The sequence below is a fragment of the Lipophrys pholis genome, assembly GCF_963383615.2.
Source record: "Lipophrys pholis genome assembly, chromosome: 17".
Classification (NCBI taxonomy): Eukaryota; Metazoa; Chordata; class Actinopteri; order Blenniiformes; family Blenniidae; genus Lipophrys; species Lipophrys pholis.
In genome coordinates this window covers 13,138,526-13,158,445 of record NC_137643.1, presented here as the reverse complement: position 1 = coordinate 13,158,445, position 19,920 = coordinate 13,138,526, and the positions used below count along the sequence as shown (strand labels likewise).

Below are 19,920 nucleotides of genomic sequence, written 5' to 3'. Positions count from 1 at the left end.
AAAGACGAATATTAACAACAACAATAATAATAATAATCAAAATTAGATGGAGGGACTTGAGCCGCACGCAGCCGCTCTCACGCTCCATGTCACCTTCACTCGCGGTCCACAGGGGAGCGCGCTTGTAAGCTGATTGGACCCGGGGGATGTGAATACCTCTCCGGGATTACGGGGTGATTTGGGTGAACGACAATGTCCCGCGGCTCGGTCCGGCACTCCCGGCTTTTGTGTGCGCGGCGGCGGACGCACGGTTCTCGGTTTCCTCCGGTTCACCTCCTCTAACTTCCCGTGCCTCCTCGCTGCCTCGCTCCGGTCACCCACCCGGTGTGGACGGGATAATATGACTCCCTGGCTCCGGACTTACGGCAGCGTCCCTCCGTGTCTCCTGCTCTGCTGCGTGCTGGTCACTGTCTGCACAGAAGCCTCCAGCCCCGGTGAGTAGAAGCACATTATGGTCAATTACATCACAAGTCAGTGATTATCCTTCCTCTTGTCATAATGTCAAGTCATCATTGCGCTACATCAGCCCCCAGCAGCGTGTTTCCTCATATTAGATGGAGACTTCGTGCTTCTAAGCATCTTTTCATCACTCACAGCAGTCGTGCGCATTAATTGGCTCATGTATAAAACAACACAGCGGGGCAGACAATGACAAAGTGGTAATTGCTCATGTGCAACCTCTGAGCTCACAATCAGGGGACCCACTGCCATAACAGCCTTTTTGTTTTAGCAGACATTGATCATTTGTCATTAGAAGTTAAATGCTTCACCTATCCAGGAACTCGCCAGAGGCCAGAGTGCTAATTGGGTCAGAGTGGCTTGATAGGAGTGTGCCACTGCAAAGACCTGCTGCTTTCCTCTGTCCTACATTCCAGCTCCGTATGGCTCACGGAAAATTGGATTTCAGTAGATAAATCACTCCAATAAATTATTAATTCCTCTAATGAATGCCTGAGGTAGCCACAGCAGTTTATGCTTCCTTGATGCATAAAAGTATCCTGCTTGAGTGATGTATGAGAGTGTCACTCTGGTAATGACATATGGAGCATCTTGTAATTGACTCATCACAGCCAGTGATGTCCTGACTGTGTGTTTGTGTGTTTAAACGTGCACATTCCTGTGGTCAATAGTCCATTGCTCCACTCAACTCAAGTACCTGTTCCCACACCCCCACACGTTGGCTGATATGGACTGAAACGCCTCATAGGAGATGCAAAGTGGTGCTCCGATCGTCAAAAGTGTGCATGAGATCCTAAATATCCACAGGGGTTCGCCTGCATGGCTAATTAGTGTTGACACACACATGCTTTCATATGTTAATCTGAAATTCTTCTCTTCTCTTCTCTTCTCTTCTCTTCTCTTCTCTTCTCTTCTCTTCTCTTCTCTCCTCTGCAGGTGAGAGTGTCTGTAAGTCGCCCGCCGTCACTTCTTGTGCAGACTGTCTCAGACGTGGTCCACGGTGCGCCTGGTGTTTCAAAGAGGTAGGATTGCAAATGACACACTCCTCAAGCCGAAGCTTCCAGAAAAGTGAATATAAAGTGTATGTTTAAGCTCAGTGGCCTGTGACCTTACCGAGGGCGCCGGTCTGTGTGTGAATGTTTCCCCACATTTTTCTCATGCAGCGGGAAGAGACAGAGCCACTTTCTCTCCGTGTGTTTAGTCTCAACTTCACACATATCACTGCATCCGCCCGTCTGTGGGTCAGTATCTGTCTTTTCTGCCTGCGTGTCAGTTTGCCTCATAAAAAGCCCACCCTGAATCAGACTTAAGAAGTTGTAAATCCTCCCAGTGCCACCCAACGCACACACACACACACACACACACGCACGCACGCACGCACGCACGCACGCACGCACGCACGCACGCACGCACGCACACACACACACACACACACACACACACACAGACACACACACACAAACACTAAGAGAAATTACCCCGACTAGACTAGACTGTCAACATGTGTGTATTTACAGACTTCAGGTGCTTTCCAACCCCGTGAATGTTCAGCCTCTCTGACATCATCACTCACTGGTGGGTGAATGCTTTCAAAAATCACCTCTATACATTCCCAGCCTCGCCATGCTCCTTCATGCTTTAACAAACTGAATGCTACAATGCTTGTGAATAATCATGTTCACACATGGCTGTTACTGTTCAGTGCTTGGTAAAGAGGCAAAGTGTGTGAGGAAAGTCCCTGGAAGTAAGTCTGAGACTTTTTTTTAAGTGTTCAGAACTGTTGGACTAAAAATTATGGCCACAGGGACAACCATGAATAAATAGAAGTCAGTCAAGCTCTTCGGTTCAGGTTGTGGTCAAATATTCATCCATAGATTGTCTTATGAGTAACATCAGTTAAGGACCCAAACACTCGCTGAACGTGTCACAGTTTTTAAATTTACTCATAAAAATCAGGTTCATAACAAGTCACTGAATCGTTGTAACAAGCAGGCTTAATGGCCTACTTTGGATTTACTGAAACTAACTCGACTGTGTTCGTGAGCGTGTTCAACACACGCTGAAGCGCCAAAGGTCACTAATCCACTCCAAAGCTAAAAGGCATGACGCTGTTGTTATGGGGCAGCTGGTTATTTAGCTGAATGAGAAAGCGTACCATCCAGTCCCTTTTCTGCCTGTCCAATATTCTAATTTGGATTTCTTGTCCTTAGAGTTCAGACATACATGTAATCTGGACATGGATGAGTGAACAGGCTGGCACTTGTATGTTCATGATATCTTGAAACTTCTCTGTGCTCATCTACTTACATTACAGTGTCTCCCAGAAACAAACTTGATTTCAAGGACACTTGAACATCACCACATTCCTCCTCATCAGAGCTATGATTACAATAGGAGTGGTAGAAAGTACAGCTGCAGAAACCAAAACTACAGCGCCGATGAAGCTTATTATAAATGCATACTGGTCATGGACGTGTCAGAGTTTGTGCCTTTGGTCTGCGGGCTTATGTGGGACAACAACACAGTTAACTTGACCCACTTCTTTCTGTTTTTAAAAGAGATTATTGTGAAAACAGTTTAAATATAGGTCAGTTTGGAAATGCTTCTTTTGTTGTATATGCTGCATTCACATCTTACTATTGAGTTTGAAGTTGTTTCTTTGTTATAAATTGCCAAAGATTGTTTTTATATTGAAGAAAGGAAATTTGTCCTCACTCGTCATTTTCACTCGGCTTTGACCACCAGGACTTTCTGCATGGGGCAGGCCTGAGCCAGCGCTGTGACCTACCAGTCAATTTGCAAAGGAAGGGCTGTGGACCGGAGTTCATGGAGCACCCCGACATCAAGGTGGAAGTCAACGCCACCATCAGCACTACACAAGTATCTCCACAAGACATCAGCATTACCCTGAGACCAGGTACACTTGTACATGTTTCAGTTATGTTTATTATTCAATCTCTCAGCTACAATTCAATGGGTCAGTTGTAAAATCATCTTTCTTCGCTTTTAGGTTCAGAGGCCAGTTTCATAGTTGAGGTGAAGCAGCTGGAGCGTTACCCCGTGGATCTTTACTACCTGGTGGATGTATCGGCATCTATGCAGGAAAACCTGGATCATGTAGGTGTTTAAACACACGGATGACATTTAGTCTGCCAATGCTAATGAATTTCACTCCCTTTTTCCCAAATAAAGCATTTGGATCATATCCAGGATTTTAATCCGAACTCATCACAACTTTTTCATATCAGGCTCAGTGCAGCAAGAAACAGGGGGTCAGAATGTTGTTTCCATTGTTTCTGTCAGGAATTTCAAAAAAAAGCACGTTTTCAAATAAAATGTACTTGAAAATAGATACTTAGAATTCCAACAACAACCAAGAGGGAAATCAAGAGGCTTAATTAGATTGGAACTGTCTTTATTTATAAGGTATCAAGAGGATAACTATGTGTAATGGACTTAAAACAAAAGCCTTATAAACTAACAAATTCCTCTTTTAATTTTCTTCACTATATATTTTTTTTTCTTTATGTGCGTTTCTTTCTGCCGCTGATCCAGCTGAAGACTGTGGGTGTAGCTCTGTCCCTTCGTATGACAGAGCACTCCTCCGATCTCTGGTTGGGTTTCGGCTCATTTGTGGACAAACCTGTCTCACCTTACATCAACGTCCATCCGTCGAAGATCAATAACCCCTGCAGGTAAGCTAAATAACTTTATAACATATAACGTATGTTAACAAGATATTATTACCTCAGCTCACATTCTGCATCACCCGTCAAGTTTTCTGTTGTGCAGAAATGATAAATGCCCTTTTGTGTTTCTACAGTAATAGTATTTCATCTTTTTGTACCAACAGGAAAGTTTGGCTTAACTTTCTTTTTTATAAAAAATGGTGTCTGTAAAGTTGTGTAAGCAAGTCATATGTTCATTGGTCCTAATTTGGTGTTCAAAGCAAATACCCATTCGCTTGTTATGGCAACAACGTTACGACGATGAGCCATGCTAGGGCATCAAACAGGAACACTAAACTATTCTTCTCACCAGCGATTATGAGATCCGCTGTCGGCCGGCTCACGGCTTCCACCACGTCCTCGGTATGACTGGAAACATGAGTGAGTTCACACGGGTCATCAAGCGCCAGCGGATCTCTGGAAACATGGACACACCTGAAGGAGGACTGGATGCCATGCTGCAAGCAGCTGTCTGCCAGGTGGGTGTATACCTCTATATACTTTCAAATTAAAGAGGCATTTTCAGTTTCAAATTTGGTGGTGAGGTGGAATTGCAGTGAAAGAGGCATTTATTCTGGGTGGAATGGTGGCAGTCTGACTCAGCAATAAATATTGCGACTGGAATCCCACGAAGCAATGACAACATTGTTGGAGTATGGCAGACAGACACATACACACAGAGACGCGATTGCTACTCTCTGGCTGCTGCAGGGCTGTGAGTCACACCATGCAGGGGGCCCTGAGTAACCGGCATGCAGGGAAACACCATGGTGGTCAACTGCCTATGAATAGACTCTCCATTATGTCACACCCTCTTATATGCTCACGAAGTTTCTTTAAATACACACATGTGCACACATTCCCATTTTCTCACACTGTCAGTGATGAATCACAGACAAAGAGAGAGAGAGACTTCTTGGCTTTTGCTGTAGTTGGGGATTACAGAAAGCGCCGGTCATCATGAAAACTAATAGAGCTCAGATGAGTAAAATGTTTGAATGGGCATTTTCTTTGTACCACACTAGTGAATCTTAAATTATGTGTCAAGCACTTTTTTTCCACATCCGTCTGTACATGCCAGAAACTACTGATTCAAGTGAATCAGAGTGAAGGAATAATCTCCCCCAAAAGACTCAACAATGAACTGCGCTGGTGTTTGGTTTTAATGAAATAAAATATATTTTCAAACGCAAGACTCATTAGGATAACGACCCGATTTCCCGTTGGATTACTTTCAGAAAGCAATTGGTTGGCGGCCAGAAGCAAAGCGTCTGCTGCTCCTGATGACTGACCAGCCCTCTCACCTTGCCCTCGACAGCCGGCTGGCAGGCATTGTTGTGCCACACGACGGCCTGTGTCACCTGGAGAACAACGTCTACACAGGAAGTACCAGCATGGTGAGTACCAGTAACCCAGGAGCTTGGTCGGAGTGATTATTACCGTCTTCAAATCCAACAGTGCTATGCTTTAGTTATATACAGAAACATTTAGATTCATTCATTGTTGTTTGCTTTTTAGGACCACCCAAGTTTGGGTCAATTATCTGATAAGCTGCTTGAAAACCATATCTACTCCGTCTTTGCTGTAGAGAAGCAGCAGTACCAGTGGTATAAGGTAAACATGACAGAATTTACAAACATAGAGCATGTACACACATGAAAACACCTTTCCTGCTCACATCTACTTTGCACAAAACAGTATTTTTTTTTATTAATTTATTTAGTTTTCTAGTTTCACAATCCTGCCCTATATATAATGTTTCATTCAGTGTTTCTAACCTCTATTCCCTGGTCCAGGATTTGGTGCACTTGCTTCCTGGCTCTTTCCTGGGAAAGTTAGGGCTCTTCCAGGCTCCTAACCTCATAGAACTGGTGGTGGATGCATACAAGGTACAAAGCAATTATTTACCTGCGCATCTTGTTTTTTCATATGTTTTAGGGTATCATACTATTGATCTGCTAGGGCAACATAAACCAGGTTATCTTTTTGATTTGTTTAATCATGCATGTGTATAAGAACCCCCTCTTCAAAAAAGGCTTAGTAAACAGTGGTATCGTATTCCTGAAAATGTGTACAGCCTAAATATACCCCAGGAAATTGGATTTGGCTGCAGAGTGTTGGAAAAAAAGACACAAAGACACTTCTCATCTAAACCTGCAACAGCTTGTATTTTCAGCTACTTTTACATTCTGAAGTTAGGAAAACAAATTTGTAGGATCGTTTTTTTGTTGCTGGAGGCTTAATGCAACACATACACACCGATGAGGACGGGATTTTAAGGAGGTTAAGGCCTCATTTGTGTGTGTGATTGTGTGCATTGTGCATGTGTTAGTCGAGGAGTTTGTTCAGTTGGCAGCGTTCTGGGGTATAATCTTGCCTCCGGCACAGCGCTCCATTGTTTGCTCCGAGAATCTGCCGAATCCACAGATCTGGTTGCGCAGCCACGGAGACGTGCACGCACGCACGCACGCACGCACACACACACACACACAAAAGCAGCACAGCCTGAACAGAAGCTGGCATTATAGCTATCAGATCCGCACGGAAACCATGTGTCCCAATCAGGGACGGATACAAAGATGCTATTTCGGGTCCCTCCTCCTTGTTCCCATAACAGAAAGTACAATACAGGCTTTCTGGCGACATGTGACAACTTTAATTAATCACAGTTCTCTGTTTGAGTTTCTATTATCCCCCTTCTTGCTTCATTAATTTCTACTCTCACTGACTCACTGCTCATTCCTCATCTACACCAAGTATCATTATCCAGTGTTAAACCTGTTGTTCTTTCTGTCCAGAGGTTGCTGTCAGAGGTTGCAGTGTCAGTGTCAGTGGAGGACACAGCTCTCAGCAGGTACTGGGTATCTGTATCTCCTCTGTGTCCTAATGGATCCACTGCAAAGGAGCAGAGCTGCTCAGGGGTGCAGCCGGATCAGACGGTAAACACAAAGGCTCACTTTCAGCACACAACAGTGTCACAGAGCACATGATGTACGCAGGATTAATACACTACAGTTTAGCTGAACCGACTAAAGCCCAGAATTTATAGAGCTTCTACAGAGCTATAGAGCTCACAATGCAGCTGTATAGATGCTGTATTCTGCAAAATTTCTTGGTCGTATGGGATTAATTTGACATATACAAACACGCCGACATACAAGTCGGAGAGGTTCACGTGACAGGAAAGATTTTGTAAATAATCCCTGTTGAGCGGATTACAGGCGGTATTTAACAGAATAACATTTCCATGTGATTCCATGACCTTTTTGTCCCCAAATCCTTACCTTACCCACTAGGAAAACATTTACCAACAATCGAGACGTTTATATTTAGAAATGGGTTTTTAGACGTACTCATTGTGATACCTGTGTCATTATCCAACTAAAGAAAAGCCTTGAATAGCCACCACCACTGCGGAGAGCAGCACTGTGTGATACTCAGTGCCTCTGCACAGAAGCTCCTCTGCCGCAGTCATAACAATTACACAAAAAGCCACTGTCAAAAGATATTCATCTAACAACCGAAAGAGCTGCTATTTTAGTGTTAATTATAACATTTTCAGCACATTTGGAAATGTTCTTTCTGTCTATTCATTTAACAGCCTTTGAGACTTCTGCTTCTTCTTTTGGGGCTCTCAACTCTCACCAAGATATTAAATCACTGCTCTATAGATGCTGCATTGTGCAGAGATAGTGATGCTAAGCCTTTTAATCCACGAGTGGATTAAAGAAAATTATGGAAAGTACCGGCATTTACCAGAATGGCGATGAAGATCAAGTGAAAAGCTTGACTGAAGATTCAAACCTTTGGCGTGCACAAACTCTCCCACATCAATAGGATAATTATTCAAATTAGGTAGCACTTGAAAATCTGCTTCCTTATCAAACCATTCAGAACCTATTAGAGATTTCTATACTCATGTGGTTTTTGTAATGTCATTCCTTTCTGATTTACAGCTGCAGTTTTGTTAGTGCTTCATTTTCATGTTTCTGAGCAGCTCCCAGTTTAAGAGTCAATACCACCGTGACCTTACAGTGGCAACCTATCATACAGAGATTAAGTAAATACTTAACAAACAAACAACACAATCAAATAATCGATAATGGCGATGATTTAAGTGTCACAGTCCCCGTGTTTAGCATTAATTGTTTTCCACCTTTTCTCCCATGTCCTCATACTTCTTCTTCATGTCTTGTCTACTCCGTTTGTTGTTTTATTTCTGCCTTATTAACTCGTCATGTTGCTGTGAACTCCTCTTCCTTAGTTCTCAGCGCTTTTTGTTTAGTCTCTGTCTGATCTCATCTTGTCACATTTGGATCTGAGTCTCCTCTTATCCTATAGTGTGTGTATTTGATCCTGCAACCCTCATGTTGTGCCAACTGTGTTGCTTTTTCCCCTATTCCTTGTGTGTGGATATAAGTCTGCATTAGTTCCCAGACAAAATAGGCAGAATGGACCAATTCTACTTACTAGGCACTACACCCAAACATTAGTTTGTAGAGATCCATAAAGGTCAAATTGCTGAACCTGTCCACATTATTATTTCTTTTTATCTTTGAGGAAGTTGTTAATCTTGCATATTGATTAACATTGTCACCTCCAATTTACTGGAGGTTAACATCATCCATTCATACTTACTAACTTACCGACATTTATGAAATCCATGTCAGACAGTGTAGTTTAGACACTTATATTGTTCCATTGTCTATTAACCTTTACTTATCTCGGGACTTGCGATTCCCACGTGCCTCCCTTTTGAGTTTCTTTATTTAGCTTTGATAATATCAACTGGTGGCTGTTGGTTTCATGTTGTTCTGCAGAGGTCTGCACCTACGTTCAGACTTCCCGTCCAGACAGTCACATGTGCCAGTGTCTATCGACTACTTTACTGTTTTACATGAAAAATGGACTGGTTGGCAGTGCGAGATATAAAGAAATAAACAATTCATAAAGGCCTTATACTCTGAGAACCATATAGGAATCTTGTGGTGTTTTGGGTTTGTGGAGGGTCAGTGATGCTCAGTCGTGTTTTTTTGTCACACAGGCCTACTTTAACATCACAGTTGGCCTGCGATCCTGTCCCGATGATGGTGAAGATGAAGACATAACGTTGATGGTGCGCCCCATCGGCTACAATGAGTCCACTGTTGTTCGGATCCACTCCAAATGTCGCTGCAGTTGCGGATCAACTGGACGCTGTCGTGACGACAATCAATCGCCATGCATGGGGACACAGAGTGGCAGCGAGCAGGAGCAGAAGTCAGGCCGCGGCCTGATGAAAGACTCAAGCACAGATACAAACTGGGGTTGCAGAGCAGATGGATCTGATGTGGACTGCAGCGGCCGAGGAGTGTGTGAATGTGGGAGATGTCTGTGTGAGCGGAGCAGACTCGGGACAGTTTACGGGAAGTACTGTGAGCGAGACGACTTCTCTTGTCCATACAAAGAAGGACTGCTGTGTGGAAGTAAGAAAGATTTGCATTTTTTCCAAAGAGCTCTGGCAAGAAGATGACTATGAGCACTTTTGTTGCAAACGACAATCAATCCGCATTTTCTGGTAAAAACAAACACTTTTCTCCTGTGCCTTCCTTTCAGGTCGAGGTGTGTGCGTGTCAGGAGAGTGTGTGTGTGAAGACGGGTGGACAGGAGATAGCTGTGGCTGTCCCATCGCCACACAAACCTGCCAATCACCGGACGGCTTGCTTTGCAGTGGGCGTGGGAAATGTGTGTGTGGAAAGTGTGTGTGTGACGACCTGCAACACTCTGGAGACGTCTGTGAAAGATGTCCTGCTTGCAGAAGCACCTGTCAATCATACTGGTACTTGTCACTTTCTGTACAACGTAAGTCGAAAGGACATAGCGGCACATTTTACATTTTCAGCTGACGTGTTTTTTTTTGTGTGTGTGTGTGTGTGTGTGTGTGTGTGTGTGTGTGTGTGTGTGTGTGTGTGTGTGTGTGTGTGTGTCTTTTTCTCCTTCAGGAAGTGTGTGGAGTGCCACCTCTCTCATGGTCTCACAGAAAAAGAAGGGGGACACTGCAACAGCACCTGTGCACCCTTGGTAGGCTACAAGGATGATGCGTCAGGTACAGTGAATCTCCTGAGGCACGATTTTACACATTTGCAGTTTTGTGGATTCTGTGGTACAAAATCTCAGAGAGCTATGATGCAGTTGACAGCGCAGTTGTTATTTCTATTGCCTTCCAGGAAACCTGGTCAGGGCTTTTCTGTGCACTCTGCATGTTCTCCCTGTTAATGTAAAGACATCATTCTTATGTTGATTCGCCTCCAAATTTTCCGTAAGTAGGAGTGTGGTTTTATAATGCTCTGTGTAGCACGATGACAGAGGTTCTCAGAATGCAGGAGGGATAACCCCCCCACCCCTACCCCACCGCCACTGTAGCCCCCAAACTCTCACATAGCACATGCCTCGCCTCATGCCAAGTACTTAGTTTTGATTGAATGCTGGTCGTCTTCACATTATACGGTGATATTGTCAAGAGCCTTTGGGATCCGTAGGCAATACATCAAAGGGGTAATTCTTCTGGTACTAGTTAGATGCTTTCAGTTTGTAATATCTGTTAAACAGAGATGGCAAAAGTACTTCTTTCTTTGTAACTGAGTAGAAATACAGATACTGGTGTAAATAAAACACTTTTGTAAAAGTGAGCCTACATTTTCAACTTTATTAATTAAATTAAAAAAAACATACAGATTATGAAATATATTCCACTTCCTTTTTAAATTGTATTTTATTGATATGTGCTGCCTTTTTAGTGCATCTTGAGCATTTTTCTTGGGGCCGTGGTCGAATGCCATATTTACATAAACACACATGATATTTATTTGTATGGTAGTTATTGTAATACAAGAGCTTTGTCAACACTTTGTTTTGTTTCAGATGGACTATTATTTTTGAATTGGAAACAGGGAGTTTTTGGCAGCTCTGAATCATCATCTGTTGAAAGAAGAAACAAGTCAGTTGAGACTCTTAAACTAATGGTTTCACACTGAAGCTTAATTTAAAACTGTTTATAGCGGGTTGTCGTTCAATCACAAGTCCGACGCCCCCCCATTCACATATATGGTTGTGTGTGTCAGGTAAATCGAATAAATAATCATTCATTCAATTTAACCTGACACATTTGGACTGAACCAAAAGGTCACAGTAACAAGAGTAACAAGAGTAAACAGGCACAGGGAGAACATGCACTTTTCAGAAAGATTCTGCTCGCCTACTCTCTGTATTTTTTTATGTTTTGTGTGGGTGTGTTTATCCTGTCTCACAGTTTTCTCGTTGCATTTCCAGGACAAGCGGGGGAGATGTGGATTCAGTGCATGTACATCAGTAATGACAGCTGTCGCTACAGGTTTCAAACCAGCTCACAGTCGGGTCAGGCCCAGCTTCACATCAGCACAAGACCAGGTATAATGTTGACAAACACACACACACACACACACACACACACACACACACACACACACACACACACACACACACACACACACACACACACACACACGCTCACTCTCATTTACTCACACACTTTTATTCGAGGTCACTTCCGTTGCTACCATGGCTGCACTACTACACCCTTGTGTATTTGAGTCAGCAAGCCTGCTGTCAGTGTTACAGCTGTATTTCACATTTCCCTTCAGTTCCCTGCTCACTTTCTTCATTTTCTCAGCTAAAGACACACAAACACGCATGCACGCACGCACCGAACGCGCGCGCACACACACACACACACACACACACACACACACATACACACACACACACGCACACGCACACACACACACACACACACGCACACACACAGACAGTGTCCACACTTTATTGCACATCCAAGTGTTACAGTTCATCCCCGCCTTCCCAATTTTTGGAACAGCACCACTCATTGTGTGTCTCCCCCGTCTCCCCCTATCCCCTCGTGCTACCCCCAGCCCCCCGCCACCCCACCCCCACCCGACGGGACACTCTTCCTGCTCACGCCCACTCCTCCTGGGTGCAGCGGGAGCCAGGTTTCCATGGTTACCATGTTACAAAATGTCAGAGCACTTCTTTGGGCTCTTTGTGCTGACCGATCGGCCCGTCATCCACACATGCTCCCCAGCAGATCCACAGCCAGCTAACTGTTCAGTGCAGTACCACTGGCACAGCTGCATCTGGCCCAGCTCTTCAAAATAACTCGCAACAATTACTTAACCGCCCCGCTGTCGTGCAGTCCCGAGGTGTTTACTTTTCCCGAGTGCTTCACTTTTCTGCCACTTTCATCATCCACCCTCCCACATTTAAGTAGGGGAATTTACTCCTGACTCAAATACATTCACTTTAAGACATTAGCTTTTCATTTATACACATTTAGTTCCACATACTTCAGTTTGTAATGCTCAGTATATTTATTTTGGAGAGAGGGCTGTTTCCTGTGGTTAGTAAACACTATAAACAACCTCACTGGATTTGAGTCTTCACAACAAAGAGTTTATTAAGTAACTATTTTCTCTACAACTTTACTCAGAGGACATGGTTGTAATTTCGAAATCAGTGATCAGAGAACTCAGCTGTTTTACTGAGGATTACAGGATTAATCCTGTAGATGGATTTGTGAATGAATGAATGTGAATTAATTTTGTCCTCAAAGTTCATGTGTTTGAAGCAAGAAAATGTAAGTATCAAAGGGAGGAAGATGCTGTTGCTGCAGAAGTTTTGCTGGTTTTTGACAGAAGGCATCATAGTTTTTTGGGGGGGGTGTATGAACAGCAAAAGGGCAGATGGTCATAATGTTAAGGCTGGCTGGTTTAGGTTCTTTCTGCCTGTATTTCACAGTAAGTCTGATCTGTGTGTGCTGGTGTGTCCACAGAGTGTGTCAGCAGCAGTCGGCTGATAGGAACTTTCCTGAGTGTGTGTGCACTGACTGTGCTGTGTGGGCTGGTGGTGGTGGCCGTGTCTCGCCTGCTGCTGCAGAAGAAGGGCTGGTCACCGGGGGGCGCTGCTGAAGACCCGGACTACCACTGCACTGGAAAGGTGAGCCTGCAGATGTCAAGAATGCAGGAGGTAGTCATCAACACAGCAGAGTTTTAATTAAGAGGAGCCTGGAGCACTCGGATATTTATGTTAACAAGCACTGTCCAGCGCTGAAACCCAGAGTGAGAAATCTGAGTCTGCTCTCAGAGGTACAGCTGTATTTTACATTTCCTCTGAACTCCCAGCTCACCATCTACAGTTTCCAGATTTGTGATCTTATAGTGACGAACAGTACCTTTGAGAAGAGGAAGAGGATGGAATTTTGTAGATGCGGGGAGGCTGCTCTGAGAAATGTGCACTTAAATTGCTTTGCATGGCTTATAAACGTTTCAACCCCCTCGTTTATTGTTCATGACACCGCTGTACATCATTTGAACCATTAAACACAATATAGACTATAAAGAAACTGACCTGTGTGAACACCTTTTGAAATCCTACATGGCTACAATCCCCTGCAGATTGTCCACTTGACATACTACTCTCAGGAGAACTGTAATACAAATTGACATAATTGGGAATTTTGCATCAAGCTGTGCCTACTTCCGCAATGAAAGTCTAATGTAATAGATGTTAAATATCCACTGCTGAATGTCTATAAAAAATGAAAGACATATCCTGCTAATTTAAAATGCCATTCACTTTATTGATCACAGATATGGATCTGGAAATAAATAAGATATATCTAGGTGAATTCACAATTTTGTGAATGTTTAAAGGCTGTAAACATGGAAACAATAACAAAAACAGTGTTTCCATATTGTGAATCATAGGAGCCATTATACTGCCTCGTTTTTATTTATGATCTCCAACGAATCCTCTAACTTTATGTGAGTGTTTATTTGAATGTGTCAGAGATAATCCATCGAGTCATTCTTGTGGTTTTTACTCACTGGACTTTTCTAACCCTCTCCAGGATCTGTCATACATTCCTACAACCAATGAGAAGACAGTCACCTACAGGAGGGACCGTCTACCGGACCGCCCCGTGGAAATGCACATCCAGGTTCCCAAGATGCCCCTTGGAGACCACTGGCAGTGCTAGGCAAAGGTGAAAGGTCAAGGTACAAAGGAAGGAGGTTGAGCACTGGATTAAAAGCTCCTTTTCTGCCTCGAGCCTTCATAAAACTTTGCCTCACTGTGAGTGGAGACTCTGATAAATTAATCAATGAAAATCTTCATGGAATTACATTTATCAAGTGAACCAACAAACTCTCATAGACTTGTGTGACTATTAAGGCCAGTACCATGGAAACCATGATGAAACAAAGAGCACAAGTCCTTCACCTCTTCTTCTTCTACAGGGTAAAAGGTGATCATTCCCAGCTTTTTTAGGCAATCATTGGTTTAACTCATGCCTGCATGCATGTGTGTGTAGGCACATGTCTTTCTATTTTAGTAGTGTCTATTTAAGTTGGGCCTGCGTCTTACGGACTTCAGGATGTTCCTGAGAGTTTTGAAGCTCAATGTGAAGTAGAGGATTCCGAGTGATCACTGGGTTAGGAGGGGTGTGTGTGTGTGTGTGTGTGTGTGTGTGTGTGTGTGTGTGTGTGTGTGTGTGTGTGTGTGTGTGTGTGTGTGTGTGTGTGTGTGTGTGTGTGTGTGTGTGTGTGTGTGTGTGTGTGTGTGTGTGTGTGTGTGTGTGTGTGTGTTTTCTTTCTATTTATAGTTTTATAGTGAAAACACTACATGTTACAAGTTCGTGAGACTGACACGTTCAAACTGAACTATCATCCTGTCTTAGTCTGCCCCCATGTGGTCAGCATGATGTACGGCATTTTAACTCAAATTATGCACATTCCTGACCTCAGTTGTACTGCCTTAGGTACACCAATGACTTACTTAATATGCCTTTCTTTTTCTTTTTTTGTTTTACTTTAATTACATCTTCAGTAATGTATGGCATTCCTTGTCTTTCCGTGGTTTTAAATGTTTCTTGGTTGCATTATGTTTTTTGTCAGCAGTTTGCATTAGTTTTGTGACTTTTTTTTTTATCATGATCAGTGAGAATATAGTTTCACATGATTGTTGTGGATAATCTGGTTAGACTTGCACTAGAGCGACTGTTTTGCATCATACTACTGAAAAAAGCAGAGTCCCCGGGGCAGGTAAGCTGTAATAGTGAGGAGAAGTGATATGTTGGGCATTAAACGGTATCTAAATGCATCTGAAGCTACAGTATGTAACAAAATCACTGGAATAATGACTGACATTTTAGATGCATCATCAGACATGTGACAATTCGAGCTCTATTTGAACTGTGTTTGCATGCGCATGTTTATCATCCACATCTATTCATCAGTCTGTCCACACAAGTTTAAACTCTGAGACTCCTGAACAAAGGTACAAATCATCTCTCAAAGGTACGAGATCTGTAATAGGATTTTACTCTTTACACTCCTTGAAACCTAAACTGGTTCCTCTGATTCCAGAGTGCCAGTTGCATGACATGTGAGACTTCTCCTGCCCCTCTCCTTTCTTTTGAACTGTATTTAACAATATTGTTTACAGCAGTAGCTGCTCATCTCTATTGTAAGTTGGGAACACTAATGATTATTTATTATGATTTTATTATATTTCCTTTTTTTATTTGGTATGTTATTTGTATTGTTTGATGAGAAAGCTACTCGAGGTGAAGGTGGGAGGTACTGTAGGTAGTCTATCTATCTCTAGATAGATTAATTCAGCAATAAGATATTAATCATCTCATTTCACCGGGCATTGAGTTAGGAGTAACAACGGCACTTTTCTATGTAATATTGCAGTCAGTTAATGTGACTATTGTGTAGCATGACTGTTTTCATCGCAATAAACTTTGGCAAGACTGTTTTTTAACTCTTTCTTGACTTCGTGAGCTTCATGTCTGCTGTATTTTATTCTGTCTTTCTTCAAAGCTTATCCTAGCTGGGCAAAGGCAGAGTACACCTTGGGCAGGTAACCAGAATGACAGACAATCACAAAAACTCACTTTCACCAACAGCCAATTTATAGTCAGCAATTCACCAGCAACTTCACACAGAAAGACCCCAACCAGACTGAAGCCAGGTATATTTTCAGTGTGAGGCTGCACTTTGTGCCACCTGTATTTAAATATTATTTGATAATATGAAGATTTTATTTGGGCTTTATGACCCTTTTTAACTAACACAGAAGAGTTCCTGATGTAGGAACAATGAATTGTCATTGCCAGTGAGATAGACTGAATATTGATTAGTTTATTCTTTTGTTGTATCATGCATTTTGAGGTAAAACTGAGAAAAAAATAAATTTTATAATGCAAAATGCATAAAAGACCAATTTGTCCATATCCATGACAGAAAACCCGTGAGCTGGATAAACTGAACACTAGGTGGTGATGCACACTTAGATAAGTTACTCTGAGTGACCTCACAAACTATTGGAGCGTTCCTTGACTCTTTTTTAAAAATATTGTTTACAAATTTAGCCTCAGAATTTTTCTCAACTGCAATAAACATTGAAACAGTGAAATATTTAAAAAATCTTCACCTGACATAAATATTTTCAGAAGTCGTCTCATCAGTCCATTATAACTAGCCACATAGGTACTCTTAACACAGTAATGTAATCCTGTACATATTGTGGCTGAAGGAAAAGAATCATGTTCAGGTTTGGTTGGGATTTGTTTGTTTGACTGCATTATTTAAGATGTGTCTCTTATATTTTGAAACTAAAACCACAAAATGAACATTCAGTAGTGTTTGTAAGCATTTGTAAGAGTGGAATTCATGACAAAGCTGTTGCACTCTATAACATTAAATTGTATAAATCTAATAATTTAGAGTTGGAATATCCCCCTAAGGTTATCTGAAATATGATTCCAAGAAAGAGGTTATTTCTTTTTTTTATCTGCATTTGTTCTGAAGGGATTTCAAAACAACAGCAAATCATAAGTTGAATCAGAACAGTCAACTTTAAAAACACATTAAAGTCAAATAAACAAAGTCCTATCGATGAGGCTAATATTTTAGCAGCAGTTCATTTGTATGTCATATGATATTACAGGAAAATGAAAGAAAACAAATAGTGTTTCTAAACAGCTTAACAAGACTGGGATTGAAGTATTTTAAAGTGATTTATTTCCCCAAATGCTTTCGCTAAATAGTATGGAAAACTTCAATAAAAAGATGAAAAATAGAAATGTTCAAAATCGCCCTGTTTTATTGAATCCAGTTAAAGTCACTATATACATCTATACCGATTTTGACAATCAACCAAAAATATCTGAGGATAACCATAACCTTAAATATTTTAATGTGATGATGCCAAGAAAAACCCCAGAGATATATACTATATAAGGCTACTTGTAAAAATAAAAAATAAAAAAAAGTCTAAATAAATTAGGGGCACATGGCATGTCTTCAAACAATTGACAAACTGTATTTTTATACGAAAGGCTACAAATAAGAGATGAGGTAAGGAGACAGTGTTCATCCACAACTGAAGATAACCATAAAGTGCCATTTCAGTTTGTAAGTGTCCAAGAAAATATATTCAGGCTGGCATAATGTGATCAATTGTTCCAGTTTCTACGTTATTCCACTCTCGGTCCCTCTGAGCTCTTAGCGCTCTCACGCACTTGTGGTGCGGGAGACTGGCTCGGACTGCCGGACACGCTATTGTCCGTGTCGCTGTTCCCTTTCCCGAGCCCCGGTTCCCCACCATCCCCGGAGCCGTCGGCGCTGTGCGTCCTCACGTGCTTGCTGAGATGGTCGGAGCGCATGAACCGCTTGTGGCAGATCGAGCACTCGAAGCGCTTCTCCCCGGTGTGCGTGCGTAAATGTCGCTGGAGCTCGTCAGAGCGCGTGAAGCGCTTCCCGCAGAAGAGCCAGTTGCAGACAAACGGGCGCTCCCCGGTGTGCCAGCGCAGGTGAGCCTTCAGGTGAGAGGTTTTGCCGTAAACTTTGCCACAACCCGGGATGTGGCAGCTGTGTACGCCTCTCCTGCGGGGGCTGGTGGCTCCGTGACCGAGTCTCTCCGCCTCCTGGCAGTTCGGACAGTCGCACGTTGCCCTACCGGGGTAGCGCCGGGAAGAGGAGCGGGAAGACGCCGGCAGAGAGACAACAGGGGCACATTTCAGTACAGGTGCTACCGTAGCCTTGGACTCGGTGTAGGCTGTCGGACCGGGCGGTCTGAAACCGTCAAACAGGTGTTGCGCCGAAGGGAGAAGGTGCTGGGGGGCACCAGCGCTGAAGGCGGGGCTGTATTCGTTACTGTAGCCGCTCAGAGGAGAGGTCAACCCGGCTGGACTCTGTGCGTCCATCCAGCCGCTGCCCATGTCCCACCAAGCAGAAGAGCCGTTACTGACCTCCCCTCCTGGCTTGAACCATGCATCATAAGGGTGCGCGTGCATCCTCGGATATATCCCGGCAATTCCCTCCACCGATGAGGGGAACTTGGTCAGAAACACAGGCCGCTGTGCGTGCGCAGAGTCAGTAACGTTATTGTCTGATGGCACGGCGGTCGAGTACATGGCAAAATCATTCCCCAAAGGAGAAGTTGCTGCTGTCACCGAGAAAGCGCTCGAGGCCTCTGTCAGTCCCGTGCAGCTGGCCCGGGAACTGCCAGCGGAAATCCCCAGCGATGTAAGACAGGTGCCCTGAGCGCTCCTCTTCCACGGGTGAAACCCTTTGATGAGTCCCGGGGCTCCATCGGAGAGAGCAGGTGAGCAAGAAGGACCGGGCTCACCGATTCTGCTGCAGGTGGCAGCCAGCATAGCCAGCGGGGTGCTGCCCAACCGTGGTTCTTCCTGTGGAGAACACCAGATAGATCGCGGTCAGGCTCCAGTCAATTTCGGGTGCGTAAATACGCACGGAGTTTATCGGAGTTGGCTCAGTTACGCCAACTAAAACATTAAACTCTGACTTGAAAAAGCTTAACCTGATCAATCTTTATTTCTTTCTCCTTTTTTGACAACGAAGAGCGAAATATACAGATAAACCTCAGATCATTTACAGTCAGTGAATAAAATGCGTAAAATGGTTTATATAAATCTTACAGCTTTGTCTCGCGTCAGACATGAGCCTCAACGTTTGACTTTATTCCTAATGTTTTGACAGTTTGTTGGGGAAAAAACAACAGTTACCACTTTTTCATGATTCTCCCCCACCGAAAACTCACAGTCTACATAGATATAAAAGTGAACTCACCCCTAACAATGTGGCAGCCATGGACTGTGTGCTGAAGTCTTCTGACAAGGTGTGTGACTGTGTCAGTGTGCATGTGATCAATCCGCGTTTCCTCTTTGAATGCTTTACTAGACGAAGCTCCTCCGTGGCTTTGAAGAGCTGCAAAGGGCCGGATGACCAATCAGAGGCCAGCTCAGACTGTTTCCAAACTTGTGCGCTCGAGGTGGTCATAAATTCAAAATGTCAGGGCCTCACCAGTGTAATGCCAAAGACTTAACAAGTAAAAAAAAATAAAAAATGTGATCCTTAAGACAAGACATTTTTATGATGAAACATTTCCCAAGACCTGCTCTGAAACATTTTGTATTAAACTCCAAAAAGTGCAAAGAAATGTGTATCCCAGCGTGCGCATTTCATGATTTGGTCAAAGTAAGACCAACATTTAAAACGTTATAATAATCAGTTTTATCACCACATGTTTGGCTTTTTGCGATTTTCAAACCGCAGAAAACATAATTACTAATCATGCAGACTTAGTGTTGCATGGAACAAAAAGTTTGAAT

The 19,920-nt window shown here is 43.2% G+C and overlaps 2 protein-coding genes across 2 annotated transcripts; one reads left to right on the top strand and one right to left on the bottom strand.

Annotated features, from left to right (window-relative positions):
• Positions 1-340: 340 nt before the first annotated feature.
• Positions 341-16,050, top strand: itgb8 (integrin, beta 8; the record flags this gene model as incomplete). The annotated part of the gene is made up of 16 exons (XM_080485203.1): positions 341-434; positions 1,396-1,481; positions 3,205-3,376; positions 3,470-3,576; positions 4,015-4,154; positions 4,501-4,666; positions 5,426-5,584; positions 5,706-5,801; positions 5,984-6,076; positions 6,986-7,126; positions 9,232-9,652; positions 9,783-10,005; positions 10,169-10,272; positions 11,496-11,612; positions 13,051-13,214; positions 14,128-16,050. 16 exons carry the CDS (start codon positions 341-343, stop codon positions 14,254-14,256), a joined length of 2,412 nt encoding a protein of 803 aa, XP_080341329.1. The 3' UTR covers positions 14,257-16,050.
• Positions 14,358-19,596, bottom strand: sp8a (sp8 transcription factor a). The gene is made up of 2 exons (XM_080485204.1): positions 19,379-19,596; positions 14,358-18,978 (listed from the first exon to the last, which is right to left on the bottom strand). The coding sequence occupies exons 1-2, from the start codon at positions 19,586-19,588 to the stop codon at positions 17,764-17,766; spliced, it is 1,425 nt and encodes a 474-aa protein (XP_080341330.1). The 5' UTR covers positions 19,589-19,596; the 3' UTR covers positions 14,358-17,763.
• Between the last annotated feature and the right edge of the window lie 324 nt (positions 19,597-19,920).